The 26010-nt window shown below is 42.2% G+C and overlaps 1 protein-coding gene across 1 annotated transcript in view; it reads left to right on the top strand.

Moving 5' to 3' along the window:
* The window catches only part of si:dkey-215k6.1 (transmembrane protein 132D), a 193599-nt gene extending 169510 nt beyond the window's left edge, over positions 1-24089 (top strand). Inside the window, exons 7-16 of the mRNA XM_053869950.1 lie at positions 8540-8745; positions 14341-14404; positions 14495-14626; positions 14700-14777; positions 17149-17211; positions 18478-18606; positions 21106-21234; positions 21305-21601; positions 21700-21974; positions 22781-24089. Coding sequence (XP_053725925.1) covers positions 8540-8745; positions 14341-14404; positions 14495-14626; positions 14700-14777; positions 17149-17211; positions 18478-18606; positions 21106-21234; positions 21305-21601; positions 21700-21974; positions 22781-23375 — 1968 coding nt within the window. The 3' untranslated portion in view covers positions 23376-24089. The remainder of the gene's footprint in view (positions 1-8539; positions 8746-14340; positions 14405-14494; positions 14627-14699; positions 14778-17148; positions 17212-18477; positions 18607-21105; positions 21235-21304; positions 21602-21699; positions 21975-22780) is intronic.
* The last annotated feature ends 1921 nt before the right edge of the window (positions 24090-26010 follow it).

Genomic DNA, 26010 nt, shown 5'->3' with positions numbered 1-26010 from the left:
GCAATACTTTCCCACATTCTTTATTATGAAACTGCTCATTGCCAGTCTTCTGGAGCCAGAACAGTGGTCATACATTAAACTCTTGGGCCTCCCCATTCACGTGTGCGCAGATTATATTTGACACTGCCATTGTACATTGTTCTTTAAAATGTTGGTCAATTTGTCACATTTAGGGACACGCTGCGCACCATGTAGTGATACCACAATATTAGAGCCATTCCAGTGAGAAACAAGCAGGAAGGAACACAAGCACATACAAAGACCCAAGATTCGTGCAACAACTCAATGGATACAGCACAGGATAGAGCATTGTGTTCAAGTTATGAAAATGTATCTAATGTTCATTCAATATGTACAATACAGATTCCATGGAAATTTGATATATACAATGGGGACAATTAGTATTTCACCCCCTGCTAATTTTGTGAGTTTGCCCCCTTACAAAGAAAGGAACGGTCTATAATTTTTTTGTCTTTTTTTTCCTAACACATGTGCCATGAACTCTCGTTTCAGTTATTTTTCCCTACTGTATTTCTTAGTGAGTGCGTGCAACTGGGCAACCTACAGTTTTACGTTACCAGTAGCTGTAGTCTGGGTGAACTTGCCTCAGTCTGAAACTCACACATATGATATGCATGTGAGTTAGAATTCTTGGGTGAAAACTTGTATTTATGAATAGAAGTCAAGATTGAGGCAGGCAGTGGTACGGTGGATTTTAAATGACTAAATATGTGCCAGGTGAGTGAATCACAGGTGAGTCTAGAGTGGAAGTAGACAGAATCTAACCATGACAGAATCTGATGAAAAATGTGAGTTATTACACCCACCTTGTAAAGGTCGTAGTTCTATGGCTGGTCGAGCATGAGGGGAAATTATAGCAGTTCCAACAGGCAGTGGTAATTTATTTAAACATCTGAAGGATGATATCCATGGAAATTTTCCCTCAACAGCTTTACACGACTTGCTAACAAGTGTCATTGTGCATATCACAGCTGCAATACCCTGAGTGTCCCTGATACTATGCCAACATTAGTCTCGTGGCAAAAAGAAAATTTGGAATATGTCGTTGATTCTCTCTCTCTCGCTCTCTCTGTCTCACACACACACACACACACATGCACACGCAGATTGGTCACGCCGTCTTTGTGGCACACACACACATACACACAAACTGTGGGTACAAAAAGCAGACACATTTGGGCCAATGTTGACTTATATCCCTATGCTAATGAGCATGCTAATGCACTGGAAAAGGATACACACATAATGCATCCATAAAGCCCCGCAAACCTCACTGACAAAATACACCAAGTAGGTTAACACGCAAGCCAGACTTTAGGTTAGCTGCTGGTTGGTCATGGATGATTACATATTATTAGATTTTGTGAGACTTAGTGTGTGTGTTTATTCATTCTACATCATTGTCCTGCTGACAATCATCGTATAGAAATTCAATCATCCTTGGTGGTAGTATGACAGTGTAACATCAAGTCCTGATATGTTCAGGAAACCATTTCAGTGTCATGCTTGGCTGCTGTTATGTCATGCAATATATTGTTTGCTGCTCAATGCATGAAATACTGTGAGAGCGGGCTCTTTGAGAAACCGAATTAATGCAAAATGCTCAAACAACTCGCACCAAATGAGCCGTGGCGTGGAGCCGCGGACTGTGCCGAGCTGCAGGAAATACGATTGAGTTCTATTTTGGGTCAAGTTGTTGTTGAGATGATCGTTCTTACACGAAATAAGTAGAAAACGTAAAATAACTTCAGTCGAAATATCAAAATATTGTTGATTTTGAATTTTGTTTAATTTCAAAACAAAAACAATACACATCTGCGCACGTGCCGAGGCCCTCTACCCCCGCATTCAACGACGATGAGAGTCACAGTCCTCAGACTGGGATCCTTATCAGAACAACGTGATTTAAAATTAATTAGCCCTGTGTTTCATGTTTTTGGTGGTGGTGGTGGTGTTGGTGGGGTGTTGTAATGGACGTCCTTGAAGGTGAAGTCAACCTTGTAGTCCACGCTCTTACCTGACAGACAGTGGAGGGGTAGTGACATGAAAATGATGTGGCAGTGGCCTGGACGACAGTGATGCTGGTGTCCAGGTCCAGATCAGCTGGTAAACCAAACACACTCACACCAGGGTGGAATCCCGACGGCTGCAGTGTGATGGACAGTTGGAGGCCGTGGATAAAATGTCGGCTAGTGATAAAAAAGAAACAACATGGTCTGTTTTTGTGACATTTCATCACAAACAAATTGTCAATCTCCTCTAACACATTGTAAATGTCTTACACAACAAATTGTAAGACCATTACATAACATGGCTTCATTCTCGTTACATTACTTACAATTCGGTCAGTATTTCTTCTAATTAACATTTTTCAGAGATTCAAAAGGAGCAGAGAGAAGAACAGTTCTCATCATTCCTGCCCCTCAATACCTTTTTTTTCCTGAATTTTCTTATTCATGATTTTATCATAAAAGATCAGAAAAGAAAATCCCTCATTTACACTCACAAACAACAGAAATCTCCATAAGTGACATGTGAAGTTAACCTCAGAAGATTTTTTTCTGTTGCACCAACTGCTGCATCCATCTGTGAAATAAAGAGAAAAAAAAATCATCAGGAGTGAATATTTAAAAATGATGAACAGAATTGTGCCTGTGATTCATAAATAGGAAATTCAGTGTGTCCCCTGTCTCTCCTGTCCTTGTGACCAAACCGTCTAGTCTCCAAACAAACCAGATAATTTTTAACTCTGTCACTTCTGACTCTGCTTACTGTCTGTAACAGAGCTACTGTCTTTAAACCGTTGGCAGTCCTCACCACTGTCCTACACAGCTTCCCTTTCACTCTAACTGCTACTCTTAATCACTCACCATCGCAGAAAACCGTCCTCGTCTGGTCCAACCTGTCCGCACTTTCCTACTCACCTCTCTATCACTCTCTATGACTGGTCTCTAAAACGTTAACTGATTTGTTTTCACTTTTTCTGCTCCCTCATATTCACCAATTCTCCTGCTTCTCTCTCTCGTGTACATACATTTGTTATTGTGCATCTACGGAGCTTCCCAGCTCATACTTCCACAGCTTCTCCTCTCATGACACGTAAGATCCGACTTACGACCTGCTCGACTTACGTCTTTTTGCTGACATTCTAACTGTAAGGTTGTGGATATAAAGAGTCAACTGATGACAGAAGAATGGACTGACAGATGGACAGACGAGAGGTGGACGGATGGGTTCTGTATTTCCTTGTGTCAGCGTTAACCATTCTTTTTGGCAAAACCAGAGGCTGCAGTGCAAATGAGCGTTAATGAGCACTGAAACCCAATCTCCCCTGGCAGCCATGTGAAAAGCTGAGACGATCAGCAGCGTGCACTTTCTTAGATGACGGACGGGTAGGAGGTCTAATCCCATCACAGAGCTGATTTGTCTCCCCCCAGGGCCCACCTTTATCAGGTGAGTGGTCTCTAGTTGGATGATATGATTGTTGGTGCCTGATTGGAAGTCCTGCGGTGCAGGTGGGGGGTTTGAAATACATTGTGAGCGGAAGGGAAATTCACGTGGTGAGGATATGTAGAAATATCAGAGGAAGTGTGGGGAACTGTGAATTCAGATGGATAACTTTGCTCGATGGAAGATGGATGTGGATTCAAATGTGACACTGAGCCAGCAGACTGTAGGCGAAGTCCCTGAGCAAGAGATTGAGACTACAAAGTAGAGTTGAAGGATAAAAAAGAAACTTTGAAGAGGCTTGATATGATAGAGTGTGTTCCTCTGACTGACCTCATGTGTTTAACTTTTCAAGCTTTTCTGAAGAACCATTGCAACATTCTTGCTGCAAGGCGAGAGAGCTAACCGCAATATACACTATATTATCAAAAGTATTTGCTCACTTGCCTTGACTCACATATGAACTTAAGTGCCACCCGTTCCTAACCCCCAGGGTTCAACATGATGTGGGCCCACCTTTTGCGCCTATTACAGCTTCTGGGAAGGGTGTCCACAAGGTTGAGGAGAGGAATTTTTTACCATTCTTCCAAAAGCACATTGGTGAGGTCACACACTGTCGTTGGTGGAGAAGGCCTGGCTCTACATGGCCTGAGTTGCTGTTGTTCCCAAACACTTCAATTTTCTTATAATAATTTTTTTTTTATAATAAATTTTATTTAGGAGCAAGGACATTTCATTCACACTTCACAAAACAGTCTGCATTTTTAGATGCTTGATTTTATACACCAGGCCAAGTGAAAAGGACACCTGGTACTGATCATTTGGATGGCTGATCAAAAATTTTTGCTAATATAGTGTATATTGATATTTATGATGTACATGTCAAAACCAAAGGTGGAGGAGTATATTTCTACATCAATGATTGCTGGTGTACAGACGTGACGGTGATTTTTCAACACAGCTCTCCCTCTCTGGAAGGTCTTATAGAGAACTGTAAGCGATTTTACTCCCCGTGTGAGTTCGCTTCATTCATCCTGGCTGCCGTTTATCTACCTCACTGACGTCTACGAGGCTCAGCATGTGCTCGTGGACCAGGTCCTGCATGTGGAGCGAATATTTCCGGACTCCCCAGTTACAATAAGGCAAATCTAAGTGAGGATCAGCTACTGTGAACAATGCGCACCAAACTGAGTTGCACCCTGAACAGCCTCACTCTTGTACAGAACGGTGGCACAGACGTCTGTGGTCATGAAGTCCTTTGAGCGCCTTGTTCTATCCCACCTGAAATCCATCACTGCTCCCCTTCTGAACTCAATGCAGTTAACCTACAGAGCCAACAGATTTGTGGACAATGCAGTAAAGTAGGCCCTTCATTTCGTTCAGGAGAATCTTGACTCCCCGGTAACCTATGCCAAGATCCTGTTTGTGGACTTCAGCTCTGCTTTCAACACAATGACTCCCTCTGCAGGAGGATTACGGACTTCCTGACCAGCTGGAGTCAGTGCGTGCAGCTTGGGATGACTGTCTCCGACACTCTGACCCTCAACATTGGGTGTCCTCTGGGCTGTGTTCTCTCTCCATGGCTCTTCTCCCTGTACACCTGCTGCACCTCCAGCCAACAGTCCATGAAGCTGATCAAATTTGCGGATGACACCACCATCATTGGGCTCATCTCAGATGGAGATGAGTCGGCTTACAGGAGGGAGGCAGACCGGCTGGTGTCTTGGTGTGGCCACAACAACCTGGAGCTGAACGCCAGTGTAGATGATCATGGACTTCAGGAAAATCAGAGCTCCTCTTCGCCTCTCATGTTGGCTGGCTTGCCCATTCCCATTGTGGACTGCTGCTTCCTGGAAACCAGCATCATTAAGGACCTCAAATGGGAGCTGATCATCAGGTAGGCCATCAACAAGGCCCAGCAGAGAATGTTCTTCTTGCAGCAGCTACGAAAACTACGACGAGAACAACGACACAAGCATCATCGAGTCTGTGCTCACCTCCTCGATCACTGTGTGGTACAGCAGTTACACCTCCAGGAACAAGAGCAGACTACAGTGCATCGGTTGCAGACTGCCACGTCTTTATGACCTGTACGTGCAGGTCGGATCAGAGCCGACCCTTCTCACCTTGGTCATGGACTGGGAGCGTCTTCCGGGGCTGTCGAAGTTCCTTCGTTGCATAGAGGAAGTGACCGTTGCTGAACGAGTTGTTGTCACCAACCGAAAACGTAACTTGGTCACCGATCTGGAACAACAAGACAAGGAGCCGTCACCAGATGACGGTCCGTGATCAGCAGGCTCACCCACTCGTCGCTGGATCATTTTCATCTTCATTGGTGGTCACCGGCTTCAGGTTACACAGTGTAGCGCAGGCAGTGAAGCACTAATGCCAACAAGCTTTGCGCTCTCGGCTGCCGTACGTTTTGGATAGTACGGTTTGGCAGCTTTGAATACCACTCATGCTCAATGTCTGGGTTTAGCTGGTCGCTCTACTCTTCCTCTGCCCTGCCATAAGATCTGGCCATGAGTCAGATGATGCGATTCCAAGACCGATCATTGGCCTACGACCTTGGAAGCTCTAGTACCAAGTACACTTGTGAGCCTCCCGATGTTTGAACAAGGTGTTTGTAATGGAAAAACCATGACTAAGACAGAAGCCCAACAACAACCAGCCATTTGGGGTCAGAGCCCCACACAAGACCCCATCAAGGGAGTGAGCCCCACCAGATCCAACTGGTAGCGTCCCGAGAGCCAGCTAATGCAGTCTAGACCCCGTATGCTGATGCACTCATCTTCCACTGCCGCACAAGCAGCAGCGCACCCGATTCACAAGATGTTTCCCACAGGTGGTAGGCTGATGGGATGAGGATGGGATGGATGGAGTATCCATGCAGCTCTTTTGGGATGTGCCCAGCCAGGTTACGCAGCTCCCACAGCCACACACACGAGAATGATCTAATGCGCGACCCTGTACATTAGATACTCATCTGTCATTCTTGCAATAAATTGAATATTGAATTTCATTTAGAAACTTGCAAATTTAATCAAAAAATCTACCTAACAACGCATGTTGACAATGATAATGTTTCCAAGATGGTGACGGTGGTCAACCATCACTCCAAAGCACTGATTCTGGCTCTTAAGTTTAAATAAACTAAACTGATCAGTCAGTACGAGTGTCGGTGAGTACAAATTCAGTATAGCAGTCTGAAACGGCTTTTTGCAACACGTTAGCTTTGTGTTCTTCTGCTACTCAGACTATTTAGGGAGACTACAGAGCACCACCCCTTGTTACAGAGGTGATATCACTCAAGTGACGATGATGTCAAACAATTGGTAGAGTTTGGTTGTTTAGAGTTAAGGTTACACAGAACAGATCAACACCACTGTGTTTGAAAAGAGCTATTAAATCAGTTTTGCATCATTATTGATTCCTGCTGCTGATAAATGGTCTACGACAGAATTGAATTTTTGCTGTCAAAATTAGACTTTCGACGAGTGATGTTTCAGTCTAGTCTTTGTATCAAACTCTCATTGTAGTACTTAATAGTTTTCATCACATTCATCTTGTTTTTTGTCTCAAGTGTCAGTCAAGTATTTTTTATTTTTTTACTTTTAACTAAGGAATTTAGTCTTCATTAAGTAACTAACTAATCCTAATAAAACTACTTATAAATGACCAAGTCACCATTGTGACTTGGTCATTTATAAGTAGCTCGTGAGCTAAAAAAGTGTGGGCACTCCTGACGTAGAGTGTTCTCTGGATGCATTGTGTTCATGTCAGTGTGTATGAGCCAATATAGAGGGCTGGTGAGGCACATGCACACACATTTTGGGGGGCTGGTGCTTAAGCCAGCAAATAGGGCAGCCATCACAGCTATCCCCGGCAGATATCAAAATAGATTTAGCTGGAATTTATAACCATTTTGTCTCTTGAAAATTTAGGAATGATGAAAAAACTGCCACAGCCTTCTTTCATTGGCCTTGCACATATGTCCTATCACAGTGACTAGATAAAACATGAACGTTAAAGCCAAAAGTTAAACCTGTCTTGGTACTTTTTTCCCATATGGGAAGCACATTTTCTGAACCTTGCCTCTACTGAAGTTCTCAAATCCACTCACTGTCTTGTGCAAGATGTTCGACTGTGATTTTGTACCTTCAGGAAGAAATGAGATTGTACCTCTGACGTGGTCTGGAGACTGTAGGAAATTCACTGAATTTTATTTTGGAACTTTTTGGCAAACGACAAATGAAACTGAAACTATCAGGCATCGGCTTAGTCTAGTAGCTTCAGTCAGAGAATGAGTCAACAGCGGCCAACAGTCCATGTCACACTCTGATTTATACCTGAAATGAAAAAAAAAAAAAAAAAAAGATTGGGCAAAATAGTTTGAGGCGGCAACAATCCAACATCCCTTTGATGTTAACAAGCGGTAAATCAAGTTTCAGAGAGAGAGGAAGATGAAGAGGTAGACGAGGCAATGTCGGGGATTGACAGAGAAGGAGACAAAGGGAGAAGAGTAGGTCACGAAAGGAAAATCGCGCATTTCATGAGAGATATATTGAGATCTGAAAAGAAGGCTTCATAAAAAAAGAGATTGGGACCAGAAGAATGAGACCTGGTTACTTCACTTACATCCTGGAGGAGGAGAAGCACTTACTTACGAAGATTGTCAGGGGAAGAAGCAAGGATTTTTTGTAAAAGATGAAAACTGTTTGCCAGGTACATATACAGTTCGGATAATTGGATCAGAAGTGAACCATTCACACCAGTGGCATTATCTTGTTTCTGCTTTGAACCTCTCCAGGCGTCTTTTGAGAAACAACCCATAAGAATACTTGTCGCAAGTTCATCAATCTGTCTTAGAGCTTGGTAAACACACCTCTCCTCTAAGTGTTAACTGAAGATTTCTATTGTCAGTGGTCATTGTGGAAAATATACCAGGGTGATGAAAGCATAAAGACATTTAAAAGGCCAAACATAATTTTTATTTCATAATTTAAGATTATTATAGAATTGTTAATCTGTGATTGCAGCTTTAATGGGGATTTTCTGTCATTCTGTCCAGGTTTCACCAAACTGTGACCAAGTGTTGGTGAACGGAAAAGAGATGCGCGGCAGACAGTCTCTGACAGTGAACTTCACGTACCTGCATTTGACCACTCAACTCCAGATCACAGTGTGGGTCCCCAAACTGCCTCTGCAGATCGACGTCTCAGACACTGAGCTAAGCCAGGTGAAAGGCTGGAGGGTCCCCATCGTCACCAATAAGAGGTGAGATATTAACTGTTGACTTTATTTTCGGTGCATAACCGTAATACGGTTACAGACATTCAGTCAATGGTTTGGAAGAGTGTAGAAAAGTCATCATCTACTTTACCGTAAAGGTTGTTTTGATTGTTTAGGACATCTGTCAATGAGTAGGGCTTCATGCAGAGAAGATAAATCCAACTATGGCAATAGATTGATTAAGCCGCCAAGTCGGATTGCATCAGGTTCTCCTCATTTACATGCATTGGAGGGAAGACTGAACTATTGTAATGTCAGCTCTTTGACAAGGGGTGGCACTGTGAGCTCCAATTCAACTCTCAGTAGAGTAAGAAGACGGAGATGACTCCTGACGTTTGAGACTGGCACATATTACTCTGTACACAGCGACTGATCAAGTAGTTAAAGAGCCAATATCAGCGCAACAGAGCGATGTTTCAACAGCATCACCTTGGCGCATGGCGCTGGCATCATCGTTGCAATGCTTCTTTTGGAAAATTTCTGGATTCTGGATTGGACCAAGTGTTAAAAAATAATTAATATTCAGGAGACCGTGTTTTCTTTGTCTTGCAATAAGTACCTGACTATAGGTCACTGATGTCTGAAAATTATTTTCTCAGCAACTCAAATTTCTCGAGTTGCATCAGATTTTTTTGCTGTTTTTACCTGTAAATGAAAATAAATAAATAAACATATCAGGCTTCATCAATCATTGGTGCAAATGCCAGGTAACTCTGCCTTTCCGCAGCAGGTTATGCAAAACATTAAGTCATGAAACTCGCATTCACCTCCAACACCAAGTCCAACATGTGACATGTGCTGCAGAAAGAGAGCCAGACTACTGTAACATCACTTAGGTGACGAGGGTTGGCACTGTGATGTCTTCAGTCCTTCTGGTTCCACTGAAGTTAAAGAAGAACAACAAGATTAAATATTCAGAAGACTGTGTTTTCTTGGTATCACAGGAATGACAGATAGAGTAACTAAAGCACAGAGTCAAGTGATTGATCATAGCTTGAGCCCCGACTAACTTAGTAACCATGCTAACGTGGCAAACACAGTGGTAATGTCTCTGAAAACCTCCTAAAAATCAGATCTTCTTATGGTCTTGTGAGAAATAATCAAAAAGACCCCAGTGTAGATGGTTAAAGACAAATGGACACATCTTTAGCGTGGCAACATGGTTAATATCAGGTTTGTTATGTGTTCACTGCAGATATCGAAACAGACCAAGAACCTCTGCTGCATCAAGTTACTTGCACAACCTGTCAATTGTATATAATGTTTTTAGATCTTCAAGGCAGAGGAGCAGTTTGTTTACTTCCATTGTGCAGCAGAAGCCAGTGTAGCTACCAAATCTGTCCACTGATTGAATGTGTCCTGCCGCAGGGTGATGATGTCACATCCGGCAGATACATTTTTTTAGAATGTTTTAATGAGCTAGAGAATATGATGTTTGTCATTGCGAAGTACAATGGTACCTTGGTTTTAGAACGTCCCGGACTTCGAACAAATCGAAGTTCGAACAAAAATTTCGAGATTTGGTACGAAAACCCACATTTTGAACGTCCCCGAAAAAAGACAGAAAAAACATAACGTGCACTGACCGATCAGCTGACCAACGATTGTTATTGTGTATAATGCAGCCTCTGTATGCAGACGTGTCCCGTTAGCTACATTTACTGGCTGTTTTTTCTTCATATTGAGGTGTAAAACCTTTCCTGTCTCCGCACTGGACTGTGGTACAGTGTCACAGGGGAGGTGCTCGCTCTCCACACCTCCGAGTCTGGAGCACGCACTCCAGGGTTTTATGTCCTGTTGTCGGCTGGAGCTCGGACAGGGATGAGGCGAGTCTGGGACAGAGCGTTACTTGGTTTATGACATTGTCACAGCCAAACTGCACAGAAGCGCACATTCAGAGCTGGACACGCACCGGGCACCTCTTCACTTCTGGAGAGACATCACTCACTCGGCAACCCCTCCCACATGCAGCGGCCACACACACAGACGAACAACACACCTGCAGCAGACACTCTACATTCACTCCTACAAAAGCCTATTTTAAGGCTTGGAACGCATTATTTCTTTTTCCATTAATTGTAATGGGAAAAATCGATTCAGATTTCGAACAAATCGCTTCTGGAACGGCCTTCTGGAACGGATTGTAGTCGAGAACCGAGGTACCACTGTATTTGTTCTCCTCCACAGTCTGCGGAACAATGGTTTGTGATTAGCTGGCATGTATTGGACGTTTCTGCCAGATGTGACGTTGTCATTCTGTGGCAGGTACGACACATTCGGTAAAAGGACAGATTTGGTAGCTACACTGCACATCATGTAGTCTGCTCATACTCAAGTTAAACAGCTACATCCAGGCTTAGTCAAGCCATAAACTACAAGATACACATCCCACTTAGAGAAAATCAAATTTCAGAATAAACTGTTAGCATTCAAAAAAATCTGATCTTTAAAACGCAATCATTTGCCACGTAACCCAAGTCGTGGACTGCCAACTCGCTGACCCACTTAATAAATAATAAAAAGTTGAAATACTACCTCTTTCTTTTGTCCTAACAAATGATGGAAACTACATACTTATTTACTGCCATGTGTTCTTTTGTGCAGTTGTGTTTGCTTGTGTTTACTATTTGTCACCATTCAAAATGGAGGAACTGAACGCCGATGAACTCAAGGACAGAAGCGGAGCAGCAAGGGTGGCATCTCAATTATTGAAACATCCAGAATGCTCACTGACTTACTGCATTTATGGTACAATGGACTGTCTTTGTGTTGTGGTTTCATTTCCTTTTGTGCACCAAGGCAAAGGAGAGTCTGTTGATTGTTTCCTTTGTCGTGAGTGTTGATTGGAATTCATCACATGTAAGTAGAATTGTACAAATGTACGGAAGGTTGACGCAATTTAAATACCCCCTCAATAATTTCAAACAGTCAACATTGGCAGAATAAAACAAAGGAATAGTCATGGTAGACGTCTTATGAAAGAAGAATGACACAAGCTTTGAAGAACTTCTGATTCAGCCATACGTTCCACTTCTCCCTTGGCTTTATCAGTTGATTCATTTGGATAGTATTGTTTGTCTTCTCCCTAATTCATCTGAAAAAGTGTTCAATTATAAAGATCTTATTCAATAACTACAATGAATCTTAACACCACAAAATATTTTTGACTTGCGGTTAACATGCTCATGTTTGTATGGCCACCTGCTTCTCTGCGTGTGTTTTGAATCCCTCTGGTAATGTGCGTTAGGCCGATCAGGCGGTAGAAACCTCTAGAAAACCCCATCGACGACAGTAGAATTGTAATTCAAATCTGTTGTGAATGTTTGCTCGAATAAGCAGTTGCATTTTGTGTGGTCTCAACATCATGTACATGATTCATTTAATGACACCAATACTGCATTTGAGAAGCTGTAAGTGTCACTGTCGGGCAAACCAGTCCTCAAAGGGCCGTGTTAGTGCATGTTTTTGTTCCCACCGATCAAGCACACATAGTTGAACCAATGAGGTGTCAGCTCAAACAAGGGACACCCGACTGACAATCTACTGATGACACTACCAAGACACCTGATTGGGGAAAAGGTGCCCTCTCGATTGGTTGGAACACAAACCTGCACCCACTGCGGCCCTTTGTGGAACAGTTTGCCCACCCGTGCTGTAGGCCAGGCAAAGCTGGACCTGCAATCGGGCGTACAGGGCAATGCTCGGTGGGCCATCGCACATTTGGAGCAGATGTGATTTATAAATTTGCTCTCCTGCGGTCTGCGAAAGCAACAATTGGATTGTTAGCGCGTGAGTCCAATAAAGTGCGTGGGGCTGTGCTAGACAGGCGACTCCCTCCCTCAGTAAAGAAAACCATTGGTTGATTGACTCAGTGGGCATTTTCTGATAAGCAATGGAGTCAACCAATTGGCTGCTTTCTTTGCCACTTGTTGTCACAACAAGCAAAATTGTCCAAAAAATGTCCATTGGCTAATTAGCAAAAGTGGCTGGCTTTTAACCCCGGACTCACACCAGAAGCGGAAGCAGTTTACGGCAGCCCCACAACGCATCAGTCAAACGGTGAGGCACACGAAAAGGGGTTTCTTCCCAGTGAGAGACGCAGTGGAGCTGGTTGATCCTGGTGACATCGGCAGATTCATCAGTACATAGCAAACGTTTCATCACCTTCTGATTTACCACAGACCCACAATTTGTTTAAATCAAATCACGCGCAGAGAGAGAGACTGAGAGTGTCTGACTCTGTGTGAGTAGCGCTGCAGACGGGAGCCTCCCATGTTGACTCTCCGCTCCACTGAACTGAACGGACTTCACAGCAATCAACAGTGAATAATGCACTAAATACATGACACAAGTTTAGTTTTTTGTCATGAAAATCATATTGCACATTGATCTGATTTGTCTGACTTTTTGGCATGCCTACACACGGCAACTGCCCACATTAAGCCACACACACTCATGCGCTGTAACACTTGAAGCTCACTATGATGACAGGTCTTATTCTGATCTGGAATGAAACACACAGACGATCGCAGAATATGAGCCAAAAGTAAACATGAAAGAGTGTTGCCATGTTCATTTCACAAGAAAATGGTGGAAACAAGCTGCGTAAAACGACAATCTTGATTTATCGACACTGGTCTCACAACACATTGAACAAAGAGAGAGAGATTGCTAAGGACCGAGAAGATTTTTGTCTGTGAAGTACAGATCCAGACTTATCAACTTATCAAACAACCACACACATAGCGAGTCCCGCTCCCATTCCCCAGCACCAGCCTCCTGCTGCTGCACACCTCAGTGTTCTGGGAGTTTGTGAAGTTGTTTTTGAATGATGTTTTCCACCCAGACAGCGATCAGACCCTTTACTGCTCCGCATTTATCACGTTAGCGTGGAGTCGCGCTGCCTTTGTAGTCTTTGCCATCTAGTGCCAAGTCGCCTGAGTTGATAAGCTCACCCCCGTGAGGAGCTTATTTGCCGTAATCCTAATGTAAAAACGTTGATTTAGATGCACTTTGTGTTCTACTAAAGAACATGTTTATTTTTACGAGTTAATTGGAGAGCTGTCCATCATTCATGCAGAGAGCAAGTCAAAAGTATCGGTTACTCTGGAAATGAAAGTATATGACGTGGTGTGTGTGCAGCACTGCCAGCTTTCACAAGTGACTATCCAATCTCATAGTACATGTCAGGTGCAACGTGAGGCTTATGAGAAGGCTGTCAGTTTCCGACTTGTGATCTGATCTACAGAACTATCTATTTACTTCGATTCGGATCGGATTTTAACATGTAACCTAACCACCACACCGCAGGGATGATGGTATGGCATGAACATAATATAAAGAATGGCTTTATACATAGCTCCTTACACTCCCTACAAAATAGTAGTAGGTGGTGTGTTTTGCGTCATTTCAGAAAAGATTGCTGTTGGTGACATCTGATTTTAGCATCTGATCTGTGTTTTAACGTGGTATCCACTGCCTCTTGCAAGTCTGCACCAGGTCCGACATCAATAAACGCCTAGCTGTAGTTACTGTGTGCAACACTTCTGTCCACCGCTCATCCAATTTATCTGTTTACAGACCCACGAGGGACAGTGAGGATGATGAGGATGATGAGAAGAAGAGCAAAGGCTGCACACTGCAGGTTTCGCTTGATTGCTTCACTTACTGGCGGAAATTTTGACATTCCTTGTGTAAGGAACTCTTAAATTGATATTTTCTCTCTCTGTGTCAGTACCAGTACGCTCTGGTGCGGGTTCTCACCCACTTCGTCACCGAACCGTCAGATCCCAGAGGTGATATGGTTTACATGCTGGGCTCAGACTGGCAAGCTGATATCACTCACCTGGTGTTGGATCGACTGAAGGTACAGAAGTTGGCCCAAATCTTTACCTCTTAACAAAACAGAAGTCCAGCACTGTACCTGTTGCTCTGCACAGGTGGAAGACCCTCGAATCGCCAAGCTGGTTGACGGAAAGATTTTAGTCGGACGGGATCTCGGAATCACAACCATACAGGTGGTGTATTATTATTAATTATTGTTATCATTAATAATAATAAGAAGAAGAAGAAGAAGAAGAAGAAAGGACATTGAATCAGAATCCTTTTTTGTCATTTTATACATTTTGTGAAAGTGTCTTTGATATCAGTCTTTTGACAGCTCACAATGAAGAAGATCAAATGAAAGATTATAATTAAAAAAATAAATAAAAATGACAATGTGTAAAATGCTGAACTCAGTATGGACAAGGTACCTGATAAGCATAAATACATTTCAGTTAATTGTGGAATAATTCTATGATTTATGATTTTTGTGAACCTTGGACCTACACTCACTAAGCAAGAACAGACAAAATAAAGGTGGAAAACTGGAGTGGGAGGAGTTTGAGCCTGTATATGATATCTATGAGGTGTCAGAACAAATGAGTCACGTATTGTTTGACACACGTTTTATCAACAGAGGAGAGATCTAAAAATAATAATTCAGAACACTGAAAAGACTTAAATAGACTCTCCCATAATATGAAAAAAAAAAAGTGAAATATACTAAACAACTGTGTATAATAAACAAATGCAAATTGTACTTGAATGAAAGAGAGAGTTGAGAATGCTCGATTATTCCCATGCGGTAAACACCTACCAAACACAACACAAAGACCAGTGCTTCCGTTTCAGAAGTCAGAAATGGACTGGCACCGGATCATCTACGAAGACTAGTTAAACTAACTCCTGATGAGGAAGAGGGAACTTCTACCGACCATATGCTAGAACCACGCTGAGACAAACGTGTACTGCAATAGCGGGAGTAACCTGTGAAACTCACTGACAATGGAAGTGCACGGAAAGGAACCCACATGTTATGCAGGAAAACCATGAGGGTTTTCAAGAAAATTACTCTGGAGACCTGCGCCTATACATTTTTTTCCCAGAATTATTGATTTATTTTTTCCCTGCTGTAATATGTATTTGTTTGTTTGTCTGTTTTTTTTGGCCCTGTAGCAATTTCCATTTCGATTGATGCGGCAAATTATGTTAAACCTTTTGATTTAAATTGATATTTCCTGATCACATAATTTACACATAATTTTATGAAATTCCTACATTTTGTTTTGGTTTCGTTTGTCACATTATCTTAATACTGTGAATGTAATTTAGCATTTTTGCACAAAACTGATTATTTTTAGCATACAACATTCTCAAAATTAGATTTATTGTCCCATCACATATTTTCAATTGTCGTTTGTATCTATTTTTCCACATTTGCCACCATTTTCGGGGGTAATTTAAACGCATGTCTTTTTTTTTTTTTTTTCTACTCGTGAATTCTATTATCAATACTGTAGAATCAATGAATTTCAATTACTCTATTTTGGACACTTGACTTCCCCTCCACTCTTTTCCATCGGACTCCTGAGTAAATGATTCTCCTTCCAATGTTCATGGATGTCAGGAATGGTCTGGCACTCATTTTTTTGCGGCACTGAGGGATTTAGTGGGTATTTGGCAAACAGCTGAGTGTGTTTGTTCGGGTCCAGCATGGCACACGAACACATACAGTCAGACAACTGTGCTCAGTTTGTGAGCCAGAAGAAAGAATTCACCCCACACCCCCATCAAGATGCCATCCTCAACAGTCGTCATTTTATCGTTTGACATTTCAATTTTTCTCTCCAGCCTCCTCTTTGTTCTCCTGTCTCCTCCCCAGACTTTCTTATTCTCAATCTGTCTTGAAGAGCAATCCCAAAGCTGCCAATCACTGCATTTTGTTACCTTGCTGATAGTCGGATTGAGTTTGACGGCCGACACGTTCACTCGAGATTCTCTTTGTTCAGAAATCAGATGCGGCTGTCCTGCTGTCTGAGGCACTGTAGAACACCCTGGAACAGGAGTCCTCTTCTCACTCAGCCTTCCTCCATCTGTCCATTAAACTCTCCATCGTCTAAACTCTGTTTCATGCTTTCTCTCGGTCTCTCTGCTCACAATTCAAGTTCCATGAAGGTAACCTGAAAATATGAAACAAAGAAAGGTGTTGCGGCTCATGACAGAATTTGATTACTACCCCCCACCCATCCTGATCCAAACACCACCTGGAGACTCATGAAAAGGGATGGTTATACAATTTCAATGGGCAATAACAGTCATTCAACCACAGGAGGAGCCTGCTGACCATTGCTGCATAATTCTAATTTGATATTGCTATGGTCCTCTTCCATCCATAGACTTACCTGCATGCTAGTCTTTGTGTAAGATGTACCAATATGGCAGTTCAAATTAAATTCTAAAATCATTCCATACATTTCACTCTGGCTTCTGCTTCTTTGACATGAGTCACCACTTGGATCCCAAAGTGCAGTTAAATTTAAGTTAATTTTCCTATATTTTTGTCAGGTGCTATCCCCTCTGTCCGACACAATTCTGGCAGAGAAGACCGTGACGGTAATGGACGACAAGGTAAAGACACCTTTGGACATTTGCTGCATTGAATGGTGACCACATATAAAAGGCTTTGGCACTGCAGGAACCTTTTCAGTTCTATGAACCATTTTGGAGATTAAATGGTTCCTGTACAGTCAAATTGAATGGTTCTAGGAACCTTTTTAGTCCCAAGGTGTTTTCGTTAGCTTCTGTGAAACTATTCTCACACCAACATTTGAACACTGACACCGACTCAGAGGCTGTTGGGAGGGAGTCTGGAGGACTTTTGTTACTGATGGCTGTTTTAAATAAATTTTTTACACACAAAACTGTCAATACAATGATCTGAACTACACTTGTGTCATGTATATCGTGTTTTAATCAAATTCAGTAAAGTGAACATTCAACTGATGCTCTGGCCCCCAGCATTTCCTCAACACACTCACAGACTGCAGCAGACACTCGCAGATATCTTGCAGTCTGTGATTGGAAACATAAATGAACGTATTGTGGATCTCTGGTAAATCAGAAAACAGGAGATTTTTTTTTTTCTTTTATGACATTTCCACTGATGTCACACACGGAACCCAGCGGTCTCCGCCTTTATTTAACCAGTATTAAACGCACACTGTACTTTTTGGCAAAATCCAGGCTGGCTTTCCTATTCTTCTTGCTGATGAGTGGCTTGCATCTTCTGATGTAGCCTCGGTGCTTATGTAGATGTGAATAGTAGATACAGATACCTTCACTCCTGCCCTCCGGAGGTTATGATGCCACTAACAGTTGTTTAAGTTTCTTTGCAGCTCCCACAATGTTCCTACCATCAACTGCAATTGCTCTTCTTCTTCTACCTGTTTGATGTCTGTTACTTAGTACACCAGTGGTTTCTTTCTTCTTCAAGACATTCCAAATGGTTGGCCAATGTTTGTCCAATGGCTCTGACTAACTTTCCATCTTCTCTCAGTTTCACAATTGTTTCTTTCGCCCCCATAGACTGCTCTCTGGTCTTCATGTTTGTTACACCTTGTGCTATAAATGCAGTCTCCACAGGCAAAACCCTAATCTGAAACTGAGCACCACAGACATCAAGCACTATTTATTGTTTGAAAAACAAAAGTGAAACAGGAAACACCTAGGCAAAAACACCTGTCAGTCACATGTTCCAATATTTTTGAACACCCAAATTCTCCAAATCATTCCTTGAACTAAAAAGGTTCCTACAGTGCAAAGGCCACTACTAACCACTTGTTCACACATCAGCAGGGAAGTCAGAAATCATTTGTTTGGTGGTTGTGTATCTAGGTGACCATCACAGATTTGGGAGTCCAACTGGTCGCGTCTTTGTCCATCAGCATAGTGGCAAGTCCAGGAAATTCCCAGGCAATCCAGCTCTCCACAACAGCATCAGACCTTCTACACACGCAGAGACAGGTGAGAGACACACTGTGTATCGCAGATCAGCAGTGTATACAACTGAAATCAGTGTACACCTCTTCGCACAAGTACACACCCTGATGGCGCTAATCAGCTCTTTGCTACAGGGAAACTCCCCAAGGTTGCAACAATTAAAGTTAAGCCACAATCCTGTGCCGTGTAGATGTAATCGTTCTGCTGTTATCACCTTCTAATTATGGGAACATAGCTTCCAGGATCGAAGCTCCGTTCAGTTCTTACGGCTATTCAAGGGATTTTAGTTCAAAGTAAGATTCTTATTATTTTTATCACATCCACCAATCAGGTTATATTTTCGTCGGCCTTGGCTTGTTTGTCAAAATCACAGTTATGAACAGATTCGGACTAAATTTTCAGGAAATGTTTGAAACGGGACAAGAAACGAATGAGTCAATTCTGGGAGCGATCCGGATTATTGATCATTTTAATTTATTAATGGCATGTATGTATTTGGGCACGCTGGAGTGTGTTGGGCCTGAAATAACCTCAGTTGGGGGAGTGTTTAGACTAAGAGCACTGGATCACCTCCACAAATGTGGCTGCACAGAGTGAACAGCAGAGAAACAGAAGCAGTCAAAACAGCAATCTGGCAACTGGTGCTGATGTGCGGACAGCATGCACTGTGTGCCATTATCTGTGAAGCTCAGTGAGATAGAGAGACAGAAGAGAGACGAATGCGGACATGCGAGCAAAATCAAGCTAATAGCAGAGCGTGACAGAAAGTAAGCAACAACAAATCCATGAAACTCTCGATCTAATAAACCAGTGACTATTTTGTGACACCGGTCAGTCACTGGCCGGCAAATGGCAACCTGTTTTTCTATTAAAATTCAGTGCCACTTCCACAAAGGGGCCACACTGTCGCACCCCCACACACTGCGTCGCTCCCATATAACAAGCTATTCTCAACTCCCTAATCACATTGCTCTGGGTTATTTTACCACGCGATCTGAGGCTATTATCCCCCCCACAACCCTCCGCTGCCTGCTTATTTTATCAAAACCCACTACATTCAAATTTGCTTCCGAAGGCTAATGGGACAGGAAGTTTCTCATTATAGCAAGAAGAAAATTCCGCCCTGCAGGAAATGAAAAGATGGAGAATTAAAGAGAGTGAACAGAACAGAAGTTCGTCACATTTGCTGGTCTTGAATTTGACTTTTTCTGTTGAGAACTGCCAATTAGTGATCCTTGCTCTTAACCCCACCAATGTGATCTCTCAAAGAGCAAACGCAAGCCACACTCACAGCCATTGAAATGAGGGGTTCCCAAAAACATTGTTTTTTCCAGACTGAGATGGTTTGTTCAGAGAGGTTATTCAAACCAACTGATATAATCTAGGCTTTTTAACATATCCATTTCTCAAACACATGTTTTGCTCATTAAATTAGCTGGATGTGCACATTAACATATAAGCTACAAGCAAGACTTCATTCTTCCTTAGAATCGTATTGGCTGCTCTTAAATCTGACTGCACTGGGATAGGGAGTTTATGGTTCACATTACACACAGATTGCATCTCAGTGTTGCTCACATCTTCTCTGCGGTGAGTCTGGTGTACAACACTTTTTGATGGGGTGCACTGGTCGATTGGAACCAATTTCCTGAACTTTGAGGTATCTGTGATTCTTTAGAATATATGAAACTGATCTTCTCTACCGAATCCTTTATACCTCCCGTGTGTCAGTCACTGATCCATTCTTCTTTGCCGTCAGAGAGGGTTAACTGGCAGCATGCACCAGGTTGCGTCACTCAGCGCGAACATCTACACAACAATTAAAATGTTTTCCAGTGCACGCTCAAGCAAACGTCTCATTTGCTATGCATGTAAGGCTGAAATAAGTTGTTGAAGGGCCACATTCAAACAGTGTAATAACTTATAAACCTCATTCACCATTTCAAAAAGAACCACAAAGGGTAGCAAGTAGAAACAGCCAGGTGCCTCACTGTCACTCCTGTGAGAACCGAAAGTGAGTGGCTGTTTAGCGTGGCTGGTCATTTCGTTGGGAAAAGGAATTACGTGAGGTGAAATGGCAGAGAAACTTTCTATCTGTCAGTGTTTAAAAATTATTTAAATATTTTTTTGAATAATAGTTTTCAATTTTCTTGCTTCTGTCCTCCAGGCATTTGTATAATTTATGATTAATATTTAAATCGAAAGGGATGCGTGTTGACATTTTTTCAACCTACAGCACAAAAGCAACAACAAAAAGCTTAGGTGTCTTTAGGATTGTTTGTTAGTTTGTCCATTAAATTGTTGCATTTTATTCAAAGTTAATTTAGTATTTATTTTATTTTTTTAATGTGTTCGGGTTGTTGTGTGTGGACTAAATAAATACATGAAAATGTCAGGTCACTCTTTAAAAAAAATGCTGATGGGGAAATTGCAGTCTGTGCACCTCTACTTTGAATCGGTATAAAATATTACAAGACTTTATATACAAATGTGTGTGATGCCCTTTCTTGGTATCTCCTCTAGGAGGCTGCAATCAGTGCTTGGATCCAGTACAGTGATGGTTCTGTGACGCCTCTCGATATCTACGACCCCAAAGATTTCTTAATTTCAGCTGTGTCACTCGATGAAAGTGTCATCTCGGTCAATAATCAGGTATACATACAATCATGAGCATATTGCAGTAAACTTGTGCCAGCCAGTACAACAAATCTGTATCCATCAGGAGCAGCTTTGGCCTGTCGTAGTGGCTGAAGGAAATGGACAAGGAGCCCTTGTGCGAGTTGAGATGGTCATCTCTGAGACGTGTCAAAAGTCCAAACGAAAGAGCGTGTTGGCTTCTGGTGTTGGGAACGTGATAGTGAAATTTGGAGCAAAGAGTGACGAGAGGGGAGTGTTGGGAAGAGGAGGCCTGGACGACAGCAGTTTGAGCAACACCACCAAGGGGCAGCCAGTGAAGGAGGGAGGAGACTGGCAATCCAAAAGCGTGGTGGCAGATAGGGAGGAAGGAGCCATGAGGAAAGTGAGTTTGTCCACACTTCATTTGTTAATTTGTATCATACCTATTTAGCATACGCCCTGTGATGGATTATATTGTTGTACAAACATGTCGCTTACTAGGTCAGCTCCACCACCAAGAGCACAGTGACCCACCGATCTTCAGGTGACAAAGGTGCCGGCGGGGGCAACACCAGCAGCCGAGGCAGTGGTCCAGGCCAGTCTGGGGACGAAGGCATCGACCCAGCTCAAGCAGAAGTGCCCAGGAGTGGAGAAGGGGAGTTGACCCAGACCGTCAGAGGTCTGTCTGATCTGGAGATCGGCATGTACGCCCTCCTGGGAGTCTTCTGCCTGGCAATACTTGTTTTCCTGATCAACTGTGTCAGTTTTGCATTCAGGTAAACTGTTTTATGTTCACACACGGACTGGGCAATTGTGGCAAAACTGAAAACTGAACTTCTAACTCTGTATTGATTCATTATTGTTATTAGTTTTACTATCATTATTATTTCAATTATTTATCGTATTCTTCCCAAATTTCCACCTTTTTTCCAATTCATTTCTTGGGAATTCTGTTTTTATGACTCCCATCCTCAAGTTACGATAGAAATAAATGCAAATTTATTGAGGTGATAACATAAAGTTTTTTTCTCAACACTATATCATAATCTGAACATCTCTACACCCTCCTTGATCTTACTGCAGTTTCTGATCCCTCAGCACTGTTATCAGAAACCTGTAGTGCTGCTTCAACAACACTTGTTGTCTGCCCCTTCCTTGATTTAAACTAAATCTCTCACAAAAAAAGAAAAAAGAAAAAAAAATGTGCCCCCTTATTGGTTCTCTGACCAATGGCACCCGTCGAGGTTATGCACTTGACCCACTTAATTATCGTGTACAACATGCAACCTCTCCCACTGTGCATTTGATCCTGGAGTGTTCGTTCTTCAAACAGCAAAACTTCTAACAATTAGGGACCAGACACAGAACCATGAACAAATGTCACTTGAACACCTTCACTTAATCCGAGCTAACCCTTAAGTGTTTAGCCTGCTTTAACCTGTTTTTCATAACTGTTGAGCGGCCCTAATCCTCTTCTGTAGAGATGAGTGAGGCATCAACATACAAAAGTAAAGCAAAGGGGTTGCCTTGATATGCGTCTTACCGTAATGACCGTTTTCATCTTGTGTCACTCAATCTGCAGATATCGCCACAAGCAGGTCCCAGTGCTGGAGGCTGGTGGCAACATGAACCACGCTCATGACTGGGTGTGGCTGGGCACAGAGGCTGACCTGATGGGTGATCATGCGGAACGATGCCAGGCCGGGCTTCCTGACGAGTGCACCACCATCATTGACCGGACTGAGGAAGCATATGAGGAGAGCAAGTACCTTCTGAACGGAGCTGGCACCACCTTGGTGATGAGCGGCAGCATGGGCAGCATGAGCGGTGGGACACACCGAGGAATCCCTCACGGGCAAACCTTACCACGATCGGCGCAGGAATCCCACCAATGTCTTTCAGCCATGTCCTCTGCTTGCAAAGACCCAAAGGGTCAGGGCGAGCACCTAAACAACTCCCCTCGGGCAGCAGCAGCAGCTGCCAAACGCAAACGCGTCAAATTTACGTCATATGCCACCGTCCTGCCCAACCATAACTCAGGCGTGGGCCAGTATGGCAACTCCTCCGTCCTGGTGAGTGGTGGGAACGAGGATGACATCAAGTGGGTTTGCCACGATATGGACTTGGGTCAATCTGAAATCAGAACCTACATGGAGAGGCTGCAAGACAATCTGTGACGAGGCAACAAAATGCAGAGGAGGTGGGATCGAGGGTGCGAAGGTGCGATTGACCTTTAATGCCTTGGCTGTGGATGAAGAGACAGATTGTCAGGCAGAGTGGAGTGAAGCCTCTTTTAGCCAAAGGAAGACCACTCACATTATGACACCAATAATATGTTTGTTTTCTCTTATTTATGCTAAAGCCTAGATGTTCAAATATTCCTACAGTATTTGTAAACAATTGTGCTAGATCCATTGAAGGAGTTGCCTCCTCATGCTGAAAGGGAAAACGCGTCAGGACAAACTTGCACTAAGGAGTCTATATATGTGACAGAATGTTCCCAAATTTAGACAACCACACATATGTCCGATTAACCGACTCTAAGGATTTTTACAGTTGCACAATAACAGACTGTTACATGATAACTTCCAACCAATGGTGGCTCCTGAAATAATATCCTGAAGACTTTCACCCCTCTACCACCTGATGAACCTTGTCTGTAATCGGACAGCCGTGACATGAACTCACATGAAAGACTTTTGGACTGAGCTCTTATTAATGATGGTTATTTAAAAACACATGAAAATGAATACAGAAAAAAAAAAAACTGTTTATGACTGTCGTTATATTACATATATAGATATGTTGCTTTTCGTTTGTTTGATATCTAGACTTCTTTTTATTACTTTTGTCCATTAATAGTACTTTTTAATTTCAACATTTTAATATATATGCGGTCATATATATATATATATATATATATATATATATATATATATATATATATATATATATATATATATATATATATATGAAATCTATTTATTTAAATTAACAATTGAGAGGGTGAGGATTGACAGTCAACAGGGGGTGCAGTGATCACAGGCAGCTGATAGCACACTTGGGGAAGTGCGTCATTTAATAAATACATTAAAGGGGGACACACAAGCCTCACCTTCGTTTAGCTCAGGTGACAAGTCATGAAGAATCAAAATAGAAGTGTAAGATTGTTAAGATCGCAATATTTATTTACAAATGTGTTTCATGTATGTTGTAAATAAATAAACATGCTACAAAGTGCTTGTGAATCAGATGGCGGGTGAGTAAAAGGAGAGCTTTTGTATGTTTTTCAGGTATACATTTTAAGAATTCACTTTGAAATGGTGGTACAAAGTGCACTGTCTCAGAGCAAGAGTTGTGAATTGAGGGTGTATGTATTTTTAAGCTGTTTTTGTACTGGGCAGACCTAAAAATGTTCCATGAACCACTGACCTGTTCTGGTGATAGTGAAAAGTAATGCTAATACTTACTAATAATACAAAAAAGGTTAGGCCGGTAATTTTTAATTCAGCCTTTGCCTCTATTGTTTTTCAACATTGCTGACATATGTCAGGTATTTCAAGGAAAGTGTGCCCATGTCCATCACGAAAATGAAAGAGGCAAGCTCAGTTGAAAAAGAACAAAATGACCAAGTTGTTAAATGAGGTGAAAAAAACAAACCGGCTGACACCAAGTTCCCTTTCCGTCACAGTCAGTTTAACAGTCAGCGGAAGTAGACATTTCTTGCTGTGTCAACCAAAGAGCTTAACAGTGGAACTGTGAGGAAATGGGTCAGTAAAGTCTGACAATGAACTTGATTGTTCCTCTCTTCCTCCACTTTAAAGCTCACCGAACTGGTGATACAAGAAATAGGGGCGCTGCTGGTTCACTCATTAATCTGTGACGTTAATTACGTTGAACACACTTGTTCCGTATCACAACTCTGTAACCAAACAGAAACGAGAACGGACGCAACAGACAGGGGGTGCCAGGATATTTAGCCTTCGACAGCATTACTCGACAGAAACCATGCTGGAGATCTCCGTTCTGTTTATGAAATCCATTGAGGGGGAGATGGAAACTTTTTACTTATTTCCATTTCAAAGACATTGATTGAAGGCCTTTCCAAGCTATTTAGAGGGAGGGGACAGGCACAAGTACTTTCATGCACATTCATGCCTATAGACAGCAGTCGAGTTGTGAAAAAAAATCAGTGGTGGCAGTCAATTTCTTCAACCATTATAAGAAAGACAGGTGTGTTGCAGGGGTGGGTGCACACACACACACATATATATATATATATATATATATATATATATATATATATGAGTGGTGGGACTTTAACAAGTTACAGCTAGGATCATAACAACAACAAACATGGAGGTATCCGCTGAGAATATGTTACTTGGAGTTATGGGGGGCAATTTTCATTTTCAGACAAATATTTTCAGGACATTAAAAGAGCTTTAGTTTAAATACGGTGATATAAAAACTTGAATATAGCCACCATCGTGATTTGTAGTGCTATTGTCAAAGTGATGCAAAATAAGCAATGTTTTGTTGTTTAAATGTATGTATTGGTCCATCATTTGATTCAGTAATATACCAAATTCATTCAAATGGAAAATGGGGCTTCTTGTGGATTAGTGGTGTGACTATGGAGAATAAAGATGTTCAGCAGTTAGAAGGAGGAATGACCTGCACACTGAAACAATGATATAGCTCAATACAGCCCAAACAAAATGTTTGTACATTAAATGTGTTGGTTGGGTCATGTTGTGGCCCCTCAAAGCTGCATGTAAACGAGAAATGAGTTAACTTCCTGACAACATT

Source organism: Synchiropus splendidus, chromosome 7 (genome assembly GCF_027744825.2).
Source record: "Synchiropus splendidus isolate RoL2022-P1 chromosome 7, RoL_Sspl_1.0, whole genome shotgun sequence".
Classification (NCBI taxonomy): Eukaryota; Metazoa; Chordata; class Actinopteri; order Syngnathiformes; family Callionymidae; genus Synchiropus; species Synchiropus splendidus.
Note: the sequence above shows the minus strand (reverse complement) of the source record. Positions and strands in the feature narration are given on the sequence as shown.